Source organism: Tenrec ecaudatus, chromosome 8, assembly GCF_050624435.1.
Source record: "Tenrec ecaudatus isolate mTenEca1 chromosome 8, mTenEca1.hap1, whole genome shotgun sequence".
Lineage (NCBI taxonomy): Eukaryota > Metazoa > Chordata > Mammalia > Afrosoricida > Tenrecidae > Tenrec > Tenrec ecaudatus.
This window is the reverse complement of record NC_134537.1, coordinates 141,114,285-141,139,613: the sequence shown is the minus strand read 5'-3', so window position 1 is coordinate 141,139,613 and position 25,329 is coordinate 141,114,285. Positions and strand designations below refer to the sequence as shown.

General features: G+C 57.2%; 1 protein-coding gene across 3 annotated transcripts in view; it reads right to left on the bottom strand.

The window, feature by feature from the left end:
• Nucleotides 1-25,329, bottom strand: part of SFXN5 (sideroflexin 5) — a 130,436-nt gene that overhangs the window by 8,964 nt on the left and 96,143 nt on the right. For 2 of the 3 annotated variants that reach the window (XM_075556954.1, XM_075556955.1), the window contains 3 exons: nt 15,197-15,312; nt 13,347-13,432; nt 8,200-8,317 (listed from right to left, as the gene is read on the bottom strand). In XM_075556954.1, the coding sequence (XP_075413069.1) occupies nt 8,200-8,317; nt 13,347-13,432; nt 15,197-15,312 (320 nt within the window). The remainder of the gene's footprint in view (nt 1-8,199; nt 8,318-13,346; nt 13,433-15,196; nt 15,313-25,329) is intronic. The other variant, XM_075556956.1, reaches the window with a different exon arrangement.

Genomic DNA, 25,329 nt, shown 5'->3' with positions numbered 1-25,329 from the left:
CCAGGTGAGCATCTCCCAAAGGCTCCTTCATGCACAGACCCCTCCCCACCCTGGCGCTCTGCATCCTTCCCCAGTGCTCTCTGGTGGGCCCACTTCAAACTCAGCCATCTTGAGGCCTCAGTTTCCCCACATGTGCAGTGGGATGAATGGCATAGTGGGTTACCCGTTGGGCTGCTAATTGCAAGGTCAGCAGTTCAAAACCACCTGCCTCTCGGCGGGAGAAAGACAGGGCTTTTCAGTCCCATAGAGTTACCATCTTGGCCACCCCCAGGGGCAGTTCTACCCTGTCCTATAGGGTCGCTGTGAGCCGGCATTGACCCGATGGCAGTGGGTTTGGTTTGGGGCTGGGATGGGAGTATTAGGTAACCAGCTGGAGATTTAGAAAACGCGGTGCAACGGCTTCATGAAGGGAGGGCCAGGGGAGGGCCGGGAGGGGACCTCCTTGTCCTTCGCTCCTCAGGACCCCTGGGGCTGCTCCTCAGGACCTGGGACTACTCATGGGTGCATCTCCCAAATCTTCGCACTGCGTCCTCCCCAGGAGCTCTGGCAATGAACCCTCCCGGTCTTGGTCCTGAGTTGTCTCATGGGTATTCTAGCAAGTTCCAGAAAGGGAGCCATGGAGGGACAGGCTGGGAGGTAGCCCTGTGGAGGTCTGTCATTGGGGTATGCGTGTGTGCGTGGGCCTGTGTGCACGCACAGGTTTGGGGTAGGGTGTGGGGAACAGGCAGCATGACAGGTGGCGTTGGCACGTTCCTGGGCTCTGAGCGGCTTCGCCATCCCCATCCGACCCTCCTGGGGGGTCCTGTGGGCAAACTCCAAGAAAGCAGCGGGTGGGGGAGTTGGCAGATTTTGAAGGCAAAAATAGCCCACTTTGGAGTTCATTGGGGACTGATTAACCCAGTTAATGAGAGAACCCCCAAATAAACATCTCTAAGCAAAGGAGATGGGTGTCAGAGAGTGTCCCTTCACGGGGTACGTGGCCTCGGGACCTTGCCTCCTGCTTCTCATCAGTGGGAGAAGCGGGAAACAAGCCCCAGTCAAGTGGAGGCAGCGTGCACCAGGCCTTGTTCAGTTGCAGAGGTGAAGGGTGGGCCCAGCCTCAGATGAGCCCTGTCTGCCAGCAGGGGAAGTGTGTAGGGAGACAGCAGGAGCTGTGTGAGGTAAGCAGATCAGATAGGGCTCCCCAGAGGAGGGGCTGCTTCTAAAAGGGCATTCTAGAATGTAAAACTGAGATCCCTTTCAAAGTTTCCCCCTCCCACCCTGGACTGGGAATGTCAAGGTTTCCTAGGGAAAAGGGAGACAGTTGCCTCTGGAGGGACACAACGGCCCACCTGCTGGATCCCCACCACCACCAGTCTCTCCAGGACAGGAGAGGTTTGGTGGAGACTGGCTCTCAGGAATTCTGTCCCCCAGCAAGCAGGTGGCCCTCTGTTCCCTAATCTGAAGGCTGGGACGGGCAGGAAGGCACTGGGGAGGGAAGCAGGAGGGGGCGGGGGCCAGGCTGCTGGGGAGGCTCTTAGCAGGAAGCCCAGAGGCACTGATGATACCTTTTCTTCCAGTCAAGGTGCTCAGCTGAAGCTGGAGGGGCCCGGCTGAGGTGTCAGGAGAGGTCAAAGGGCAGGGGCCAACAGGCCAACTACCAGGGCCAGGCTGACAGAGAAAACAGGCCAGACAGGAAGCAACCCTTCCAGCTAGTGAACCTGACTCCAGCACCCCCCTCCTGCTCCTGCCACAGCTGCCTTCTGCTTGCAGTGCCCGCCCAGAGGCGCCAACCCCGGGGCTGCTAGGAGGGCAGATGTGCCCACGTCCGGTCCAGAAGGGGCCTTCCCCATGCTACAGACGGGCCCCACTCAGCATCCCACTGAGAGAGGGGTACACTGCCATGCCTCCTGCCTGGAGCACAGGGACCCTGTCTCAGAGCTGTGTTTCCAATGGGCAGAGCCAGAAAGCAACATCCCCTCACCGTGTCTGGGGAAACTGAGTCTTCGGGGTTGAGACTAAGGTCAAGCACAGAGTTGGGGCTCAGGGACGCCAGCTTGAGGGGATGAGGCTGGGCCTGGGGGAACTGAGGTCAGGACCGCCCCACCTTCGAGACCCAACAGCCCCTAGAAATAGGATGGAGCCACCAGGGGCTCCTCACTGCCTCCTGCTCTCCCTCCTCCACAGAAACACGCCACTTCTCCCGTGGACACATTTCAACCGCACCAAATCAGCTAATTATTGACAGTTGGTGAAGAGGAGATTTCACTTTTCCCTCTTGTTAAACTGATCCTAATTAGTACCCTGTCACCACGGCTGGCTCGCCCGCCCGCCCGTCCGCGCGCAGTAGTCCCGCGGCACAGTGCCTCATTAACCTTTTTCTCTTCTCCTGCCGCCTGCCAACGAGATGAAGACAAAAACAGATTGTCGAACAATGGCTCCGGCTTGTACGTGCAACCTCGCTCCCCAGCCCCCGAACTCCTGGGGGACTCGTGGGGGGAACGAGAGTGGACTGGGGGTGTGTGTGCGCAGTGTGGGGGAGAAGCCCGAGAGGAAGCAAAGTGAGGGGGGGGGCACGTGTAAAAAGGCACAAGGACAGAGACAGACCCTGCGGGGGGTGGGGTGGGGCAGGGGTCTTGGTCAAGGCATTGCTTCTTGCTCTGGGGAGACCGAGGGTCATGGAGTGGGGTTGGCAAGACTCCCGGGTGGGAGCGCTGGCTATCAGACCTGGAGAGGCCTTCGCAGCCACCTGGGCTGGCCTCTGTGGCTGCAGGCCTAGACACCGGACCCTGGGTCTCTCCCTGAGGGGCACCACGGAGAGTATGGCAGAGGACAGTGACAATCGTCTCCAGGGCTGCCAGGACCGAAAAGTCCCTACCACCACCCTGCCTCCGGCAGCCCCTGTCATGTGCGGCAAAGCCCTCTGCATTGGCTTGCTCACGGCCAGCACCTCTACCTGATGGCTCTTATCTCTCTCATCCGGTTGCAGGTTCCCAGGGGATAAGGCATGAGAAAAAGCAAAGCGCCCTACTCCTGACAGGGTAGGGAACAAGGTCTGGGTACCAAGAGCCTGAGACAGGCCCATTCATCTGGGGAAAGCCTGGCTGAGCCAGCCTGGCCACTGCCTTGCAGATGACTGAGCTCTGGGGGCACAGGAGCTACCAGGCCCCGTGCCATGCTTCCTGTGTGATGTGACTGGGGCCCAGCAGGGAAGCCAGGCCCTCTCCCCAGTTCTCACACCCAGTCCCCTGGGAGTTTCCCTGTCTGTTGGTGTACTGAGCCCCCCTGTCACCTTCAGCTCTGGATTAGAGATCCAAGGCAGAAACATGCTCAGAAGGTCCCTGTGGGGCGGACATGGATGCCCCTGGGAGGGCAGGCGGTGGGAAGGGCCCTGGAGAGCCCCTTGTTATACTGGGTTGGGTTGGAGCGGGCATGGGGTCATTCTGCCTAGGTAGAAAGTCTGCTTCTTTGGCTAACTTTGGACCTTGGACAAGGTTCTCAATTCTCCTGAGCCTCAGTTTCCTCATGTATAAACAGGGACTAGCATAGGGACCCATGCCTCGGGGGTGTCAGGTTCCTATCCCTGTTCCCTACTACAGCTGGGTGGGCCGCCCTGCCACTGGAACCCCGCAGCCACACCTTTCTGCCTTTCTCTCTGTTCATTCCCTCCCACTAGGAGAGTGGTCAAGCTCCAAGACCCTTAACCCCCATTTCAGAGCCCACCCCCCCACCCCCCAGGGACGCTGTCTTGGCTTCTCTCCGGTGACTTCCTAGCCCCAAGTGCACTTCTCTGGGGGAGAGAGACCTGGGCCCCCATTCTGCTTCCTGGACTGCCCCCGTCTCAGGTGGAATCTGCTCCTCCCAGCCGGCCGTTCAGTTCTCCTAGAAATGCTCTGTCTTGCGTTCCTTAAAGCCGTCTGAGTCTTCCCAGTCCTCCCCACCCTCCACCCCCACCCCCCGCCCTCCTTGGTCACTTCTCCTTTCTTGATGGCTGTCCTTGCTCCCCTCTTCCTCAGTGACCTCACCACTTTCACGGTGCCCTGAGGCTCACCCAGGCCTATCCCTCCCCAGAGTGAAGGATGCACACATTTAACTAACTGCACACGGACCAACCCTCAGTGTGTCCCATCTCTCTCTCACTCACTCACTTGCTCACCACCCTCCAGTCTGTGCTGGCTCATGGCGCCCCCACAGGGCCGCCTAGAAGTGCCCTGTGACTTTGGAGACCAGCTCTGTGGGAGTAGAAAGCCCTGTCTCTCTCCTCCTCTGAGGGCATTAAACACCCGTGGTCAATGGGTCAGTTCCAACGGACTGAGGGACTGACAAGGGTCCAAGTGGAACTGCTCCCGGGGGGGTTCCATGTCTGCCCTTTCAGAAGGTGTCCCCAGGCAGGTCATTCCCCAAAGGCTCTCACTCCTGGAGGACCTGAACCTCACAGCCTTTGGTCCGTAGCTGCACGGGATTTCTCGGCACAGTGCCTAGCATGTACACCCTTAATACGTGTATACTCTTAAACATGCTGTTTGCAATCGGACTCTCCGGGCCATTTCAATAGGCAGACACACTAATTTGAAAAAAGCAGATCCACCCTCCCCCTAGGAATCAGAGCGGGAGCTAGGGAGGGCTACAGTGCCTTCCTCCAACAGCTGAGATTCTCCACATCAATCACAGCACACCAACCTCTCCAGGAACAGGGTCCTAAACTCTATCTCCAAGTCCCCTAATTAATTAGTAAGTGTTCCAGTGAATACTCCTGTTGACAACCTTGGTGGCTTTTGGCAAGGTCAGGTCAGCCCAAGCAAGCCCAGACTTATTGTGGCAAATCCCACCGGCTTCTGATCCCCACACGGCAGAAGCAGCACCTCGTTAGAGAGAGTTAATTAGGAGGACAAATGGGGGGATGAGGTCCTCCCTGCCAACTGGCTGGTGGCCTTGGTATCATAGGTCACACACAGGCCTCCAAGCACCCTCCGGTGCCTTGGCTGGCTGGCAGGCATCCGGTGGGCACCAGGCTGCTGAGGAGGGAGTCAGCCATCTTGCCCTACCCTCCTGAACCTCCTGATGACAAAGACCTAGGTGCTGAGGGTGTGCTTTCCAACCCATAGGAGGTGGGTGGGCTGCAAACAGGAGGGGTTTGGGTGAGAGCAGAGGTTCTCAGCCTTCCGCACACCTTGACCTTTTCATACACTTCCTCATGTGGTGGTGACTCCCAATCATAACATGATTTCCATTGCTCCTTCATCACTGTCATTTTGCTACTGTTATGAATCGAACGACCCCTCCTATAAAGGGTCGATTGCCCCCCCAAAGGGGGTTGAGAACCACTGGGTTAGAAGCTCAGATGAACCACAGTAAGAAGAGCCTGGCTCTGTAGGCTGGGCCTGCTCTCTCCCAACGGCCTTTGTGGCTGAGCTGGAGGCATGGCGGGCAAATGCCTGGCTCCCATTAGTGACCCCAGAGGAATACTCAGGAGGCCCACCGCCCTGGACAGGGCTGCCCCAGCTGCCTCACCTCTCTGCTGCCTGAGGGGTGCCGCCCCCAGCACCCCCCCCCAGCCTAGCTAAGATTTCCCTGCAGCTGCTGCTTGCAGAGGAGCCTTGCGGACACAGCTTGGTGACTCAGGCCTTTGCCTGAGATGGAAGATTCCACCTGGTCCCACAGAGAGATGTAGTGGCCTCAGGAAGCTCAGGGCCCAGCCTCTAGGGTGGGGATGCTGGGACCACTGAGAATGGGCCCATTTTCAGAACCTGTTGGCTACTTGGAACACACACACCCCCTGGCTCGGCGTTCCCAGGCTGCTCTGCGCTATCACTGTTCACTCATCCTCTGGGGCATGGGGCCCAGGCTTCACATCCAGGCTGGGCCCTGTGGGCACAGGTGCTTCAGAGACAAGTCACCCGGCAGGCGTCCTGTGCCTGTGGCCCCCAGCTCTGTCACTGTCTAAGTGGGGGAGTAACTCTAGGCCACACCCTCCAAGGACTGCAGGATGGGGGGCTGGATCCCACACCCCCCTGGGAACCTCACAGGACATTCTCACTCCCAGGCTGGGCCCTCAGTTCCACTTTTGCCCACTTCTCCTGGGGGCCCTGTGCGCTACAAGTGGGGGAGGTGCTCAGCTGCTGCGAGGTCCGGTCTACCCAGAGGCACCCTGGGAGAAAGGCCTGCTAGTCCAGGAATATCACTGGCCGAGAACCCAGGGGAGCCCGGATCTACTCGGACAGGGGCTGCCGCAGAGTTGACAGCAGCCAGTTGGTTGGCTGGTCTACTTCCTTCCAGTAGCCATGGCGCCCACACCTGCAGCCGGGTGCAGTGGGGTCAGCTACTCCAAACATGGCACCCCTTCCTTGACAGGCTTGGGTTGGCTCTCCATCCAACACCGTGTCCTCCTCTCAAACTGGCCCCACCGTCCACTATTCCTGCTGTCTCCAGAAGGCCTCCGCCTGAGCGCACTAGAAGCTCACCCATGCCTCTTCCCGAATGGGTGTCCCCAGCCTCAGCTATCCTCTTAAGGACCCCTCACACCACCTACCAGGCTTCCCTGCTGATTCATGTCTTGCCCCTTTCCCTTCTCCGCAGTCGGCAGACCTCTGACCCCGCTGCCTTCTCCCCTCCTGGCTTCTGCTTGCTAGAGGCAAAGCCTCCTCCTTGACACCCCAGCTCCATCTGCATCCACACTGCTGCCTTTCTTCTTCCTCCTGGGAGAGGAGGGAGGGGCTGCCCCATTCCTGTGCCCGGTCCCACCCCTCTGCACCAACTCTCTCCCGGGACCCCTCCCAATTCAGCCCCCTGTGTCCCGGAACCTTGCCTTCTGCACAGACACAAGTCCAGCATGTCCCACTTAGTAAAGGAAACCTGACAGAAAGCAGAAGCCCCTCGATCCCACCACTCATCCCAGCCGCTAGCCTGGCCCTGCTCTCCTTCAGCTGGACCAGCCCCTCTGCCCATGTCCTCACTGGTCACCTGCCTGGGCCCTCATGCCCCAGGCACCAGTGCACATGGTTCAGGCCTCGCTGCGCTGGACCTCCAAACAGTCCTGACCCTGCAGACCCCTGAAGCCTTGACCTCTCTGGCCACGCCTCCTTGGACCCTCTTAGCTCCACCCTCCCAGAGGGACCCCACCTCATCCTCACTTCCATGATGGTTTTCTCATGGTGTGTCCTCCCCTTCTGTCCCTCCAGCCCATGCCTGTTTTATACTCCTGACCCACGGCAGCCACCGTGGGGTGGGCCTGTTCTTGGATGTTCCTCCAGGCCCAGTGAGCCCAGCCTGCCATCTTCCTTCATACCAGCCCCTCCCCCAGGGCCTCCATCTTGCTAGGGTGCACCGGCATCTGCCTGGTTGTTCTAAATCAGAAAGCCGCCGTCCTCCTGCCAGCTACGTCCCTCCCCACCACAGTCAGTTCTTCACCACATCCCCAAATCCCGAGAAAGCTGCCTCCTAGTTCTCAAACGAGCCCACTTCCCTCGATGGATGCCCACTGCCAGCAGCCTGGTCCAAGCCACCGCCATCTCTCGCTGGACACCCGCCACAGCTTCCGGATGGCTCCCTTTCCTCCAGAGCTCCAGCCCAGCCCCTCCCTGCAGTCACCAGGACCCTCCACACCAGAACTCCAGGGGCCCTGCTCTCCGTGAAACCTCTGGCTGCCTTCCCAGGACCCAGCCCCCGACTCCTGCCCACCTTACACTCAGCTCCCTCCTTGCCTGCAGTCAGGTTTGAGGACAGGCATGCTGCCACACCCCAGAACCTTCCCACCAGCAGCTCCCTGGCCTACGTGTCTCCCCCAGGCCTTTTCCCAGCCCACCCTGCCCTCCCCTGCCTAGGTTCCCATGCTGTCTCCTCTCAGACTCCCACCCCGGGGATCCTCACACAACAAGTGCTAGCCCACGGCTCACGGTCAGGTTCATGGCCAGACCCGGGTCCTGAGGGTCAGAGTGTGGATCTGCCTCACTCATGTACCTCAACCCCAAGGCTGGCACAGTGCTAGGCTGTCAGCACTGAACAAGTTCACACACACCTGCGTATGGGTTCCAGCCCACCCAGGGGCACCTCGGTGGCAAGGCCTGGAGATCGCCTCCTGAAAAATCTGCCACCACAGCCTCACCACTCATGCGCACGGAGTCCGGTCATCATGAGTCAGAGTCCATTCAGTAGTACCAGGTGACTGGTAACTGATGACCCAATGCTAGACCCCACCCCCAGGACCCGTCCCTGCTCACTGACCTCTGACATCTGTGGGAAGAGACTGATGGCCAGCGGCAGGGCCAGGCCGAAGGCTGCTAGGCACACGAGGCTTTGCACAGGGAGGAGCAGCCGGGGACGAGCCTGCAGAAGAGCTGTTCTGTGGGGACAGAGAGGAGGGGCCTGAGCACAGGGACGGTTGGGCTGGCCGCTGTCTGCCCAGTGCTGGGTCCCACTGAAGTTTCAAGGCCAACGCAGCAGGGCCCCAAGGCTCCCGGCCATTTGTAGCTAAAGAGCTGTGGTGGTGGGTTTGATACCTGGAGTCTTCCTCCACCGACAGCCCTTTCTCCAGTCTTGCCTGGAAAGACATGCTTGGTTGAACTCTTTCACACTGGCATGATAATTGAGCACTGTGCCCCCCCGCCCCCAACAACAACCACCTCATGTCCTTCTATCCCTGGGGGAACAGGAGATGTGTCTTCAAACCCCAGTCCTAAGGAGACACACAGGAGAGCAAGGCTATCCTTGGGAGTAGGAGGTGGGGTGTGGGGCAGCACAGGATTAAACAGAAAATAAACGGAGTGAATGCCCAGTCCTGGGAGCAGACACACACCACACACATACACACAAACACCCAGAGACACAGAGACAAAGACCACATACACACACCACACACAGAGACAAACAATACACACACAATCAATCAATCAGTCAGTCAATCAATCAAGATGATCCTTTACTGTGTGCAGGAATAGGCGTGGGCCCATGAGCCACAGAGAGGAGGCAGTGACTTGCCTGAGGGCAGCAAGCAGGTCCACTGCCTGCTTGCCTGACTCCTGTGTGTGGCCCCAGCTCCCGCCTCACCCCACCACACTCACAGCCAGAACCTCCCATCCATGGCTTCAAAGGTGGGGTCCTGGCAGGAGAGGGCCAAGTTCTCTGACTCTGACAAATGGGCTCCCCGACAGAGCAGGGGCTCCCCTCGCCGGCAAAGGCACCTTTAGTAGATGTTGTGCATCACAGCTCCGGACGCACTGCCTACAGAAGGTGCCGCTGGGCAGCCCCTGGGGTGGCCTGCAGGGAGGCCCACTCGTGCTAGGTAGGCACTAACTCTGAGCCTAACTGCCTGGGTCTCCATGTGGCCACCTGCACTGGGGAGCCCTCTTGGGACAGGCAGACCCCAGACTGCTCTCTCATCTTGGGTGAAGACCCCTGGGAGGGCCTGGTCCCTATCAGGCGGCAGTGTGCAGCTGAGGTGGGGGGAGTGGGCTGGAGTCGCTTCTAATGGCTCTGAACCAGGGGGCGCCATGACTCTGCCTTTTCAGAGTCCCCATGAGAGTAAGAGGCCATTCCATGACCACTCTTTTGCAAAGACTCCCATTAAGGAATCAATAGAGATCCCATTATTTGTCAATTCACAAGTCAAAAGGTTAGCTTGGGCTTGTCACATCATAAGCAAACAAACACCCCCAAACTCATTGCTGTCCAGTCAGTTCATGGTGAACCTACAGAGCAGAGCAGGACTGCCCACGCGGTTTCTGAGGCTGGCCACGTGTCAGGTGTCAGATGCCACAGCTTCTCTGGAGGAGTGGCCGGTGGGTGTGAGCACTTCCACCAGGGCTCCTAGCGGTGAGTGCTCTGATTGTTGTTACAGTTACCCATGCTCCCCAGGGACAGGCTCTGGGCTGCACACCTCCAGTCCACACCGGCCCTCTAGATCTGTTCAACTGCTGCATTTAGCCTGAGACTGCAGACAGGTTTCAGAACAGCTCTAACCAGTCCAACCCATTCCCCTGCCCTCCGTCCAGCACCCCTCTGCCCCCTCCCCCCCTCCATTGTCATCAAGCACCCAGCCCAAGGCCCTAGGCTGCCCCAGTGGTCCTGGTCAGTGTGGGGGTTGGGAGCAAGTCTGGGTCAGGCCCTGAGATCATTTTCAACTCTAACATGCTCCATTGGCAGACCAGTGAGTGGGGTCTTGTTCCCTGGAGGACACACAGGGCCCCGGGCTCTAAGCAGGTAGGACAGACCCCCACCTCAGTAGCAGGGGCCCAGGTCTCTCTGAGGAGATCAGTAGTGAGGACCAGGGACAGGAAGGTAAAAGGGTGTGAAGTCCCAGGGGTCACAGGCCTGGGGGTCACTGAGGGTAGGGGCAGGTGGGTGAGAGGGAGCCAACCTGAAGTTCCTGTCCTGCCAGGTGAGGGCAGTGGTGGGCTCCATGGGGGGCAGGGGGACAGGTAGGGCATACTGGCCTTAGTGGGAGGTGGGGGGAGAGAGACAGCTGAATACCCTCCAGGGAAGGGGGGCTGTGCTCCCAGCTCTGAAAGGGGGCTGCAGGAGGAGACCCTGGATAGGAAGGAGACTAAAGTCCCTGCCCATTGCAGGTGGGACTGCACTGGCAGGGCAGAGGAGGGGAGGGGAGGAATTAGAAAGGCAGCAGGGGGAGTTAAGATTTGCAGATGGAGGGACTTGAGATGCTTGGGAGAAAGGAAAGACCTAATCCCAGGGAGGGAGGGTGGATGAGGGAACGGCCTCAGGAGCCATATGCAGAGGGGGGTGGTCCTACCCTCTATACTGTGCTGCCTCTGGGTCAATGGGCAGCCTTGCCCAGAGGGCTGGGTAGGAGGCAAGCACAGGCCCTCTGGTCAGCCCAGGTACCTGTCTCTATGTTAGAGGATCATCTCTCATGGGAGAAGAGAGGACCTGGGGTCTTGCTCCCTCCAGGACTTGGGTCTGAGAGCTGCACCCCTCCCAGCACTGTGAAGAATGCTCTTGAGGGTGGTAGTGTGGGAAGGTGGCATGTGAGTCCCACCCAGGCAGCCTGCAGGAGAGGGTGCGGCTGAGAGTGTGTGTGAGTGTGTGTGGATGTGCCCACGCATGCTGGAGGGGGTGCGCATACCCTCACCCTCACCAGGGTGGGAGAGTGGGAGGGGGGCTGTTCCAGGGAGTGTTGCTCCTCCCCGACATCTGGCTGAAGACTCTTTCCTCTCAGACTGCAGGGCAACACACCACATTGCTCCCACCTCTAGCCCTGCAGGAAACCGGGGACCCAGGCCCACTGGATGAACTGAGGCCAGAGGAGAGGCGAGAGGGTGCCCTGCCGCCGCCGGCCCTGCGGAGAGCCACACAACAGCTGGCCCGGCTGCCTGCACGCTGCCGCGGCTGCCACCGCCTGGGAGCCAGCCTCGCTGAGTTTTCCTTTGCACTCCATTAATTTGCAAGTAGGCTGCTTTGTAAGCGTTCTTTTGTCTTTTTCCCCTGGCTGTCCTGACTCCCTCACCCAACCTGGGCTCCTGGGGGCGAGGGGGCGGGGCTTGCCTTCATCCTTGGCTCCTGGGCAGAGGTCCAGCCATTAGCGCCCCTGTGTGTAGGGGCTGAAGGAGTGGGTACTGTGATAGGCACAGGGCTTGCTGAAAGGTGGAAGGCACAACGCTCCATGACCAGGTCGGACTGGCTCAGAGTGATACGGGGCAGGAACGGGAGTCAGAGTGCCTGCCAGAAGTCTCCACTCCCTCTGCACAGTGCCCTGTCCCTCTGCCACAGAGCTGTGGGGCTCACTGGCCAAGAAGCATGATCAGTTTTATCTAGGTTGCTCTCTCTGTCCCTGTCCTGCCCAGAGAGCCCCCTCAATCTTCCTCAGGACCAGCTCAACCCTCTCCTCTGGAAGCCGGTCCTCCCTGGGTGCCGCCCCTCCCTCCCCCCCTTGAGCTCACCCTGGCCCTGTCCACACACTGTCTGGTCTCACCCACAACTGACCTGGGTATGGGTCTCACCAACCTCCCTTATCAAAACACAGGCTCCCTGAGGTCAACAGGGCGGGCCCCAAAGCTGGCCCATGCTGTGATGTGATGGCCGAAGAGGCCATGGCTGGCCTCTCAAGGGCCCAACCTTGCTGCCACACTCGGGAGCCATCCTGGCCCTGCCATCTCCTCGTTCGGATCCTCTGTGAAGAGGACAGGCGGAGGGCATTTACCCCACCACATTGCTCGTTCATTCCACAAACCCAGGCATCCACACTGTGCCAGGGACAAGCTGGATGCTGTGCTGGGCTGTGAGCAAGACTGGCTGCCAACCCCTCCCGAGGAGACTGTGCCCCAGCAAGCAGACCAACAGTGAGCGAACAGATCCATCGCCCACGCATGGCTCAGGGCTCTAAAGGAAAGTAAGGTAGGTGAGGGGACAGGGGGCCTAGGTGGTGGGAACCGTCATTGGGGAGGGGGGGGCAATCAGCAAGAGGGGAGTCCAAGGAGAGGGCATTGGAGCAGAGGCTGACGCGGGGAGCACGAGGATGTAGTACAAGCTGAATAGGAGTCCGCAGCTAAGAGATAAATACACGTGGGGGGAGGAGGGGCCACAGCCAGCGATGGGGAAAGGCCTGGAGCTCTACTCCCCAGATATGCCCATGGGAACCCCGCAGATCAGAATCCTGCCTGTCACTGACATGCGCCTGTGTGGCCTGGTACCATCTATGCCCGCTGTTGCCACCAGGAATGCGGGGTGACTTGAAGGAAGCTGGGTGACTTGATGGAAGCTGGGCTCCCACTTTGCCTGAGGCTGTAGGTCCCTGCGGAGCAGTCACCTCCTTACTGTCGCCTGCACAAGTCAGGGGTAGGGGGGTGGGGGGGAGGGGGTCTTGCTTTCAGGATTTTCTCCCTCTGCCATGAGCCCCTTCCGGCTCCTCCCCGCCCCCAAGCATGGCACGCCTTCCCAACAGCATTCCAGCTTCAGACTGGGCTTCCCACTCTACGGGACCCCTCTGCGTGGCTGCCGTGACGGCGCCCCCGTCATGCTCCACAGCCACGCAAATACGTGCTCGCAGCACCTTCCTGGGGAGGCCGCTTCAGCCCTGACAACGTTATAAAGGGAGAAACCGAGGGCGCAGCGAGGTGGTGGCCTGCCTCAGGATGGACGTCTGACTGGCCGCACTGCTGGCCCCACATCTGGGCCTCCCACTACAAGCCTCACACTCTTCACAAACGTCCCTGCACGGTTCACTCCCACCGAGAGTAACTGTGTACACACATACACACACACACCTGCTCAAGCACGCATGCCTTCCGCCCCCCCTGGCAGCAGCAAGGGCAGCGTCCTGCAGTGGGCTGTTCAGGAAGGCGCACTGAGTGGGCCCAGTGCTGGGGCGGGCTGCCCCTCCCCCACTTCCCCCCAGGGTCCCGCCCCCTGCTCCCACTTACTTCTCCAGCATGGACATGACGATCGGGGGCAGCACCAGGATGGGCATAGGGAGGACCACCCGTGTCAGCGCCGTCTCTAGCAGGGCCTGAGGGGTGAGCAGAGAGTGAGAAAGGGGTGGGGGGCAGTCACAGAGCCCCCAGGTGTGTGTCTTGGCTAAGCACACTAGGCTGGATGGCATGAGTCATGGGACTGCTCCCAAGGCCCTATTCCAAACAGCGGGAGTGAGCGTTGTCCTCTGTACTGGCAATGAGTGGTGCCATCACCTGCCACAGCAAAGGGAAAGTTGACCCCTCAAGGCCACCTCCGGGGAGGGGCACCTGGATATGCGGTGTGCTGGGAGAAGCACATGGAGGGTTAGATAGCAGAAAACAGCTAGGCCCCACTGACCCACAGGTGCCGTGGGGCGGACAGGGCAGGGTTTGCTGTCTTTCCTTTCTGGTCCCCCTTCAAGAGAAAGGTTTGGCAGTGTCCACCCCCTGGGTCAAGGTGAGAGTGTTTCTCAGGGACAGGAGTTCAGCTCTGCAGGGGCAACACTTCTACTGGGTGTCTGGTGGGTCTCCATCCAGGGTCTGCCTGGAACCCGGCTCTGAGGCTGTTGTGGACCCTGTGGGCACCCACCCTCTGAGGCTGTCCTGCCCTCTGGTAGTCACTGCCGGGAGTTCTCTGGATGCTGTGGGATCCCAGCCCTAAGGAAAGGCTTTGGATGGGTTCAGAGTCCATGCCTTTGCCAACACAGACCGGGGTGGACCAGCAAGGCAGAGGAGACCCGGGGTCCCTGGAGGAGGGTTGGCTTGGGGAATGAGGCTCTCTGTGTAGGGGGTTGGGGGCAAGTAAGACATTGAGTCTGAACTCTTGGAGGTCTTAAGTGGACACTTCTCCCCAGGGGCTGTGTCTTGCATGTCTGCCTTGGGAGACAGGGGGGCACTGCAGGAGAGGCCCCCGCAGCTGCTGGGACTGGCATGGGCACAGCGGTGGGGGGGGGGTTGGTCAGGGCCAGCGTGGGAAACAGAGGATGCAGCATTGACAGCAGCCCACTCAAACCTCTGAGCCTGACCTCGCCAGCCTTGGGTGGACACCCACTTTCCCTCACACAGCGGGGATGGGAAGATGGGGACCAAGACTGGTGTCTTCCCAGGTGCGAAGGCTCATCGGGAAGGCCTCACTGACAGAGAGGGAAGCAGGGGTAGCGGCCAGAGCAGAGGTGACTCTCTGGTTGGTCTGCAGCCGCCCTGGTGCCAGCACCAGAGGCCAGAGCTCACCACGAACCACCATTCTGGGGAAGGCTGGGAGGGCTGCGGAGATGTCCAGAGGCGGGGATTTTATTATTATTACCTACATGAGAGTGGGCAAGGCCAGGTAACCCGAGGTGAAAGAGTCCTTCCCAACCCAGCCGCAGGTCGCTGGCTCGCTCTTTCCTCAGATACCCTACCCTGCAGGCTCTCCCTGGGGAGGTGTCACCTCTCCAAGTGCCTGTTAACACTCTGAGCCTCCTCCTCCTACGTAAGGGACTCAGACTCGGGTCAGGAGGCAGGGCCCTAGTCCCTGAAGGAGGAAGCCCAGGGGAGTGTCCTGTGCCCTGGCCAATTAGCACCTCACTTGGGTTGGGTGACCTGGGAGGCTGGTCCTGAGGGGCTGCCCAGGGAGGGAGGGGAGTGGCCAGAGAGCAGGCAGGCTGCTCCAGGGGGAGAGGCTGGGGCTGTACAGATGGGAGGTGGGGATGAGAAAGAGGGATCAAGAGGGCAAGACAGGTGCTGCATGGCCAGACACCCCCAGCAATGGGCATGTGAAGAACACGTATGCCGCCCCTGCCGCCCCCCCCCCCAGTTCCCTGGGCTCTGGGCCGACCCACGTGTCTGGCTGCAATCTTGGAGGAGCCTACGAGGTTGCCATCCCCGTCCAGGACGTCAATGCCCTCCTCCAGCTCTCCGTACCGCATCAGGACCACGTTGCAGATGTTGGCACTGGCTGGAGAGAGAGGCAGCACGCGTGAGGGTGAGCATCTCATGCCCGGGGCCTGCTCCTCATCCCCCAACCCCCTTCTCCAAGCAACAAGGGTCCAAGGGCAGTAGACAGAGGTGGGGCGGGGGACTTTTGCCATCCAGGTGCCCTTCATCCTGCTTGGGGTGGGAGGGCTTGAGGTCCCTTGGGAAGCTGGAGAGCAGAGTTGGAAGCTAACGAGTGCCGGGTGGAAGGGGCAGCTGCTCAGTAACTAGTTATCCAGACTGCTGTCCTCCCCACTCCGGTGCCCGTGACGTGGTGCATGCATGCAGTGCAGGGCTGTGCAGGCTGGAAGGGGAGGCCCAACTGGGAGGGCTCTGCAGCATGAAGAGCCCACGCCCTCAGGTTTCCCCAAGCCCCAAACCAGCCCCCGGACTGCCTCTTCAAAGGCCAGCTCTTCGGTCTTCAGAGTGAATCCAGTTCCCAGAGACTCGCCTCCCTGACAGCAGGTGCAGAGCAGGCAGGAAGCCCCGAGCTCGCTGGCTCACCCAGCACCGCCCCCTCATCGTATGGATAGCCGCTCAGAGAGGCTCGGAGAGGGAGTGACTGGTGCAGGGTCACACAGCCCAGGGGCCCCGAGGTGGGGGGAGGGGTTAGTGCAGCTGGTTGGGTTCCTTTGGCCACAATCCCCCACCTCAGCCGAGATCATAGGGGCTTGGGCTAAGAGGAAGGTTCTGGATGCCTTACTTAGATGCTGGGTGTTAGATATTTGGGGGGGGGGGATGTTATGCCATCACTTGGTGGCTGGCATTGAAAGTTTTTCTGCCCCCCTTGCCTGGGACTTGCTGGCTTGCAGGAGGCTGGTGCGCTCTGTGTGTGTGTGTGGGGGGGGCAGTCTCCCTGAGAGGGGAGAACAAGGGGTTCCTCTGGCCTGGCTACGGCCTGGGCTGGATGCAGGTGCTGACCTCGCCTGAACCCCTCAGCCCTGCTTCAGAATGGAAGTGGGGGAAGTGGGGGTGGTGGATGGGGGTTGGGAGGGGTGGGGGGAATGAAGGTGACAAATGCGGAGCCCGCCTGCTTCACTGCTCCCCTCAAAGCGCCTTGCTGTGTTTAAAGTTTTAATTTTTGCTAATTAATGTCAATTAATTTTGTATAATGAGTGTTTAATTTTGGGGAGTGTGTGAGCCTGGGAGCGACTGCAGTTCTGGGCTGTGAACGCTGATTAGCATCAACACCTGCTGCTTCCCCACTCCCTCCCGAGGGGGGTGCACGAGGGTTTGGGGAGCTGGGGGGCGGTGGGGCCGAGTGGGCAGGTGGAGTGGGAGGCAGATCACAGATGCTCCTGGTATGGGAGCCAAGGGCTGGGGTCCCGCCGGTCCAGGGTGCTCACAGCTAGGGGGCAGTCTCTGCAGGTAAGGGGTGGCTTGGGCCCCTCGGGGTCTCTGGGTTTCTGTCTCTGGGTCTCTGGTTTCAAGAAGCGGGGAGGTGAAGTAAACAGAGGGGCAGACCACGCCCTCGGCAGCCTTTGGAGAAGAAAGCAGGAGACTCGGAGTCTTAAATGCATTGACAGCACAGATGCCGTCTCCGAGCCTCCGAGTTCCCACACGACACTCACACTTACAGTGGTGATGCCACCACGGACAGCCCTTCTTCTGCGGCTGAGACTCAGGCGGGTGGCCCTCCCGCCCCACAGACAGGCACACTCATGCTTAAAACAGTGGCTCTCACCTGGGGGTAACTGTGCCACCCACTGGAGGGGCTTTTGGCTATGTTTGGAGACTATATATATATATAATTATGGCCTGGTAAAGAGAGAAACAGGAGCTTCTAGCAACACACGGGTGAAGACCAGGGGTGTTGCTAAATGACCTACAGTGCATGAGCCGGCCCCACACAACAAAGACCAGGCCAGCCCTGAGTGCCAGGGTGCTGAGACAGAGAAACCCTGGCCGTCACCAAGGTGACTCTGAGGCCAAGGACATGCATGTGGAGCAGCAGCCGCTGTCTGGAGCCTGGGTTTGGGTTTCAATCTTGACTCTGCAGCATCCCAATTCCAGAGCTCAGACCCAGGATCTCCCCCAAGGTTCAGCCCCACCCCCTGCAAAAGGGTCCCAGAGGTCTGGCTACCTTGGGAAGGCAGCACCTGCTCTCTGTGTTGGTGACATGCCCTCTAGCGGCGTTAGGAGTTAACTGCACCTTTCACCACCCTGTGGCCTTCAGTTCCCAGGAGACCTCAGAGGAGAGGACATTGGGATTTCCTGCCTCATGAAAGCATCCATCCCTGGCCTTGGGGAGTTTCCTCCACCCCCTCACCCCCACCATTCCAGGGGAGCCCAGGGCACAGGATGAGCATCTGTTTGAGGTCAGGAGCCCAGGCGCTCTCACCTCTGCCCCCAGGCCTGGCCCCCTGGGGCAAAAGGAGGTGTTGCATTCATTGTGGGGGTGGGGGTGGGGTGGCAGAAAGGTCTCCAGGTGCTGGCTGAATTCACACATGTGCCAGCCTGGGCACCCACATCTATACCCATGCCAGGGCAGGGGGAGTCAGGAACGGCTGGCTGAAATGTCCCCGGTCCTAATGCCCAACACCATTCCAGGGAGCCAAGACCAGGGGGAGACGCACCCACAGTGCTGAGCTATGGGTGACCACCCGAAGACAGCCTGAAGTGTGTGTTCATTGGGGGCAGACAGACAGACAGGCAAAGAGAAGGGTCTGTGACTGGAAAGTGGTGGTCCTCCTACTCCTGGACTTGTGCTGGCATCTCATTTGTCGTCCGCCATTTTCGATTACGGAGCGTAGCGGCAGAAGGACCGAGCAGGACTTGGGTTCAAACACAAACCACTCGAGACAAAAAGGGGCAGCACCAGGAGAAACACAAGTTCGGCCTCCCTTCCTTCAGCTTCCCCAGCCCCTCCGAGTGGCTCTAGGGTGACAAAGTCCCCCTCCCAGCTGGGATGGAAAAAGACAGAGGAAACCTGACAAGCCCCCTCAGAATGACAGCACCTCCCAGGTCCTGAGCTGGTCTGCTAACTGCAGGGCCGACTGTTCAAAGCCACCAGCTGCTATGAGGGAGGCAGATGAGGCTTCCCACTCCTGGAAAGGGACACTTCTACGCTGTCCTGTAGGGTTTCTGTGATTCAGAATCACTCGATGGCAGTGAGTTTGGTTTTGGGCCTCTGGACCATACACACAGGCTGGCCGTCTCTGAAGCACCCTCTGAGCCACAAGAACACCAGTCTCTCATGGTGATCTCACTTCCGGGACTTCCCCCGGACTGGACAGTTCTGCCCTGGCCGCCCAGATCCTGAGGCACGAGCTGAGGGCCTTTCTAACGCACCGGCGAGCTGTCTACGGATGGCATCTGCAGGTTCATTAAGCAGGCTGTGAGTGATAAATGTTAAAAAAAGCTGGCACATCTTCAACTCGGATTGACACCGTTCAAGACTCAGGCATAACTGACGCTAGAGCCGTGCTGCGGGAGATGTCATGGAATAAGGGAGTGAGAGGGGGAGAGACAGCCTCGCACCAGTGGCTCGCTCAGTGTCAAGTCCTATGGAAAATATGGTCTTGGTTGCTACCGAGATCCTCACGTCAGACCCATCGCGGTGCAGACCCAGGCAGATGGTGAACAGCTAATGCAGCACCCTGGTCCAAGGTGGGGAGGAGGAAGGGACACCGGGCGTGAGGAGGTGTTTGCAAAGAGAAGACCGCAGGGGGCTCCCCGCTGGACCAGCCCTGGGAAGGAAGTACAGGTGGAGCGAGGCCAAAGTGGGCACCCCAAGGCCCAGCGAGACCCCCACGTGCAGGAGAAACTCACGTGTGACCAAGCAAGTACCGGCCCTCTGAGCAAGGACCATCCAAAGTCCTTGTTGTTGGTAGGGAGCTTGGAGTCGATTTCAAGCCAGAGCCTCTGCCCTGTGAGAGAGCAGAGCTGCCCCTCGGGGTTTCTAGGTGGGCTGTGGTTGAACAGGGGTCGCTGTGGGGCCGGGCTGACGCAAGGGCACCCACCACCGACAGCAGCGACAACCATCTTCCCAGGCGCAGAGCATCATGTCTCCCTCCCATGGCGAGGCTGGGGTGCCGATTTCCCCTCAGTAGCCAAGCTCCGGCAGTTAAAGTCATCAGGGTTTCTTACTCAAAACTTGAGGGAGAGCGAGATGCAATTCATCTGGGGAAAGTTACGTGGCATACACCCTCAGCTCCAAGATGCATCTCCCCCGGTTTGAATGCTTTAAAAACCGTGATGTGCTTTAAGTTGGCTGCTGCGGGAGGGGGTGGCGAGAACACGCCCCGCCCCACCCCTCCTGCGACCTGACACAGTTGCTTGTGCACGAGCGAGCGCGGTCCCCGGTGGAGGTGTCTGTTCACCCAGCTGTCACCTCAGCTGACCACAGCCACCCACACAAAATTGGCGCTTAAACTTAGATTCCTAATTGTTGCTTACGGCATCTTTTTTGAAACTTGCACGATAATGGAGCTCGGACACGGAAAGTTATTGTACGTACAGAAGATTGTCTGCCAGATACCAGGCCGTGTAATTAGAGACAGTCGAAATTGCCAAACCATAGATAGCTACCCTAAAGAAATGCCTGCCCATATGCACAAAGAGACATTTACAAGGATGTTAATTATAGCACTGTTTGTAAGAGCAAGTCATTAGAAACAACCTAAATGTCCACCATTAGGGAACTCACATGGCAAGATTTCCCAAACAATGTGTTAGGCGACAAAGTGCTCCAGAGTGTGGGGGGGACCACGACAGGGATGTGGATGCCTGCCGCCAGCAGCCTGGGGCACAGCAGTGCGCACGCGTTGGAAGGCTCAGCACCAACAGCGGCCTTCTGGGGAAGGGGACCCGATCCGGGGGCCATGGGGGAGTTGGAAAGGATGTCAGTCTTGTTTGAGTGTTTACAAGGAGAACGTAATCCTATTTTACTTGTCTAGAACCAGAGAAGAAATGGCCTAACTTCTTAGGCCCAAACCCAACCCGCTGTGCCATCCAGTGATTTCCAGTAACTCAGCGTGGCATTATCAGACAGGATCGAACTGCCTCGGTGAGTTTCGTCTTTGGAGGAGCTGGTGGTTTTGAACTGCTGACCTCGCAGTTAGCAGCCCTGCTCCGTAACCACTATGCCACTCGGGCCCCTAGCTTCATAGAGCAGCGCAGAAGCATGTTAAAGTCAACAGGACTTGGCTCCTTTGGAGGCATGAAACTGATTTACTTCCGGGATATTTTTACCATCAGGTAAAGAAAGGAAAGAAGAAAAAAAAATTGAACCACAAGTAGGATGCAGACAAACCCTCCCCTGACCCCAATCTTCTTTTAGGGGCTCTGAGGTTAGGCCGTCAAGATTAAAGGAGCCCAAAGGGTCAAGGTTAAAAACAGGGCAAACAACAAAAAGCAGCAAAAAATAGCGGGTGGTTGTGGCGCTCTGCGCAGTTCAATGTCCAGTGAAGAGACAGGAGAATCCTTAAACGCTAAGTCTACGTGAGCCTTGGATTCAAATGCTGCGGTGGTTCAGCCTCATCGTAGGACAGGGTAGAACTGCCCTGTGGGTTTCCGAGGCTGTACGTCTGTCCAGAGGCCGGCTGCCTGTCACTGGCTCTCCACCTGTGGAGTGGATGGTGGGCTGAAACCGCCAACTTTTGGTTGGTAGCCAGTGCTGAACACCTGTCCTACGAGGGCTACTGCTCACGTGAGAACTGCCCTGTAACTGGACGTGCAAGGGAACGCTCTTCTGAATCGTTCAAACGGACGCGGATATGCTGCTCCTCTTCTGAGGCTCCGCCGGGTCGGAGCCGAACTGGGAAATAGGATGTTCAGTATCTGAACATCCTACAAGCTGCGAAGAGATATTACAGACGACAAAACACGACCAACGGTCACTGACGCAGCCTCGCAGAGGCTGGCTCCAACAGCTATCCCACCCCGTAAGGGTTCGTCTGCAGTGCTTCCTAAGGTGACTTACACTGGCCCTGGGGCTGGGCCGGCCCAGGATTGCTGCAAGAGCAATACCCACACTTCACCCTGGCTGAAGGGGCAGGACGAGAGCTTTTCGTTGCCAGCCGGGCACTCTTTTTTTTTTTTTCTGAAAAGGGTGATAGGTCAAATCAGTTTAGGAGCCCTGGGTCTACATGACTCACAGTGGTCCCTCCCCTCCCCTGCTTGGTTCAAGAAGGAGGTTTACTGGATCCTAGTCAGTGTGGCATGCCTCTAGGGGACGTCAAGGAAAGGTCTCCTCTCACTTAAGAAGGGGTGCCTGGGACAGCCGTCTATCCTCGACGCGGTTGGGTCTGGAGGTGATGCTTGGCATTGCAGTTACCGCCTCCACACCGTGAGGGGGGCGGGGGCCTGACTAGTCGACCAGGAGGCCGGCACAGAAGCCTGTTTGCTGCTAACTGAAAGGTCTGCAGTTCCAACCCAGCAGCCACCCTCCTGGAAAAAGATGAGGCGGGCTGCATCTGCCACGGAACCCCACGGAGTAGCCCCACTCTGTCCCATAGGGTTGTAGGGTTGGTTGAGTGGAGTTGGCACTGGGGCCGTGGGATTGGTTTGGGGGCAGGAGCCAGGCAGCATGGAGAGGTGGAAGATAGGGGCCTGGTGACATCATCCCCCTGTCGTCGATGGGCCCTCACCCATAGCTCATCCTCGACTATTCCAGCAAGTTGAGAGTTTCTGTTTCTTTTCGCCAAATGCATTAGTAAAGTAAAGAACTTTTAAACAGTATTAAGAAAAAAGATTACAGTGACGGAAAGTACAATTTAAAAAATGAGTAATTCGTAAAAGTACTCTAGGAAACCAACAAACACAGACACGGTCTCACTAATCGTCAAACACGTACTGTTTGACTTTCTAAAAAACATCTCTCTGCAGGGGTTCTTGATATGTTTTTGACACTACTTTTCACTGGTTAAAGGGTTTATAAAGGCTTATAAATTCCTATTCCCAGTCGATGGCTTATTGTCTCACTCTGCTGAGTGTATCTTCTGTCATATCCCTCCATCAAGTGGATTGTGACGCACATGGACCCTACAGGACAGAGCAGAACTGCCCCTGTGGGTTTCTGAGACAGTACATCTTCATGGGAGAGTGCAAAGCCTCATCTCTCTCCTGTGGAGTGGCTGCTGGTTTCCAACTGATGACCTTGTGCTTAGAGCCCGACACGTAACCCACAAAACCACGGTCACAGTGCAGTAGACCATGAAAGCAACAACTTTTCTTTCCCTCGCACACCGTTTTTTACGTCATTATACAATCTACTCTTAGTGCAATGTTGTAAATATTAACTCATATTTTCTTCTACAAGTTTAAAGTTTTTCTTTTCACATTTAAGACTTTTATCTAGATTCCCTTTTGGTGTGTGGGGTATGAAGGATTGCCTCTCTCTGTCTTGTTTTTATTTGGCAACCTAAATCCAAATAAAACTAAGAAAAGATTTTCCAACATACTGGGAAATTAGAAGAAGAAGGGAAAATGCAAATTAAAATGATTAACTAACCACTTCAGACTGACAAAACTTTGAGAAGACTGATAAGACCAAATGTTGTCGAAGGAAGTGCTGAAGAGGGTGTCGGCAAGTAAGAAGACATGCCCTGCTGGTGGGATAGAAGCCAAGATGCCCAACTGGTAATATCCAATGGCAGGAGAAAGGGACATCCCTGGCCATGCCACTTCTGGGACCAACTCTCGTGACGCGATTCTCCACACTGGCTGCGGAACTGCAAGAACATCTGAGGTCGAGCCAGATGTCACTGTTCGTTGCTGTGAACTTCACGAACCCGCTTTGGCTGGCCTGAAGATCTAGATGGTACCCAGCTACCACTGGTGACTGTTCTGCAAGGGGTCACAGAGGAGGAGCACAGAGTGGGAGAAAAATGTAGAACCAAACTCTAAATAATAAGAGACCAGGCTGACTGGTGGAGCCTCTCAGACTGTGGCCAGTAGGTATCATTCAGGACTGGAGCTGAATCCACCCGTGCCTCCGTTCTCACCAAGCAATGGACAGGCCTCTAAGGTGAATAATGACTACGGGGAGGTGTGTCCCCCTGAGACCATTGCCCAGGGATAAAGAGCAGAAGGTGGTGGGTGGGTCGGGGGGGTGCACAGGGGAAACGGTAAACACAAGGAAGAAGGGGAAGGGTGCTGTTACATTGTGGAACTTGAAACCAATGTCACAGATACAAGTGTGTACGAAACAATTTTAGTTCTTCCACCCCATCACAATAAAACCTTTTTTAAAAAAAGGATAGGGATAGTATGATACAGTTAATATAAAATGTACCAGCAAGACCATCATGGGTTCTGGTGATAAACATATGGTAAAATGGTCAGATCGATGGTCTTTCCTGCTGACAGGTGGAGAGCAGTCTGAGAAGGTAGAGGGCAGGGAGGTCTTTGGATGAATGAAACATCTCTCTGATTCCTTCTCATTTTCTATGTGTGTGGAATATCTCACCATTTAAAGAAAAGCAGCCATTGAACGAGCAATTGTGGCTGCTAACAATGGCAATGGATGTGTGGGCCGGCCATGGCAGACGTGGGCAGTTTGCTGGGAGCTTACTCCAAGGTGGTGCACATAGGTGGTGCACATACGAGGTGCTCAGGTAGATCTAACCTTGCCACACAGAGATAAGTAAGCCTACATTCCTACTTGTCGGCACTTACTTGCTTTGAAGGGATATCTACCACACTGATCACCAGGGAGGGAAGTAGGAGTGTTTAATTGACACAACAGCCACGGATTATCGAAAAAAAATGGAAAAAGAGAGCACCATTTTTAGTGCAAACAAAACACTCTGGTAGCAATCAGGGGACTTGAGTTCCCATCTGGGCTCCAGACTGACCTCCCAGATCCTCCCGCCTCATCTACCAGGAGAGGAAGGTCCTGCCGGCCTCCCCTCCACTCCCTCCATTCTCCTCCTCTGCCCTCTCTTTCTCCTTTATTTCTCCCTCCCAGCCACCCTCCCTCCTACACTTGGAAAGTCATACTGACAAGCAGTAAACAAACCACGGATAAGAGTAAATAATAAGAAAGTCAGTCTCTTTGACTCCCTTCCCAGAGACACTTGCCTAGACAGGTTCTCAGCACCTGCTGGAGGTGGGTGTGGCCCATATTGGGGACACAATTAACATCACCACCTTTGAACCCAGAAGAGAGCCAGGATGCTCACGGGGTTGCACACCTTCACAGATGCAGAGAGACAATGATCCCACAGGATGCTGGACATCTTTTTTTTTTCTTTTTTAGTAGAGAGTGAGTGAGTGAGTGAGTGAGTGAGGAGAGAGTGAGTGAGTTAGTGAGGAGAGAGTGAGTGAGTGAGTGAGTGAGTAGTGAGTGAGTGAGACAGTGAGTGAGTAGAGAGTGAGTGAGTTACTGAGGAGAGAGTGAGTGAGTGAGTGAGTGAGTGAGTGAGTGAGTGAGTGAGTGAGTAGAGAGTGAGTGAGTGAGACAGTGAGTGAGTAGAGAGTGCGATGCTGGACATCTTAAACCATCCCTCCATTTCATAATGTTCCCCATTAGCTCACCTTAGACACAGGGCTATGTGGCACGGAGTTTCCCTCTTATCGCTGTACTATGTATCTCTCAATCACAATGCGATACATATGTATCACAAAACATTTCCGGTTTAATAGTTGTTCCTGTACAATGTAGACATTAATTATACTTACCAGGCTGTGCAAACATCTCTGCTTTCTTTCTAGGTGACTTCCAGCCCACAGGGTCCCTTAAGTGATTCCTTAGTCCCCCTCACCTCGAAGCCCCTCTAAACTCACTGCCATCAAGTCGACCCCAACTCACACGACCCTGGAGGACAGGACAGAACTGCCCCCATGAGATTCTGAGACTGTCGCTCTTTACGGGAGTAGAAAGCCGACCTTTCTCCCCAGGAGCAGCTGGTGGTTTGAAGGCTGACACGGTCCATCACAGCCCAACACATAACCGCTATGCTCCCAGCCCCTGGTAACCGCTGTCTCCATGTACTTGCCTATTTCAAGTTATCTCATCTACGTGGGGGGTGGGGGTGTCACGTGGCATCCATCCTTT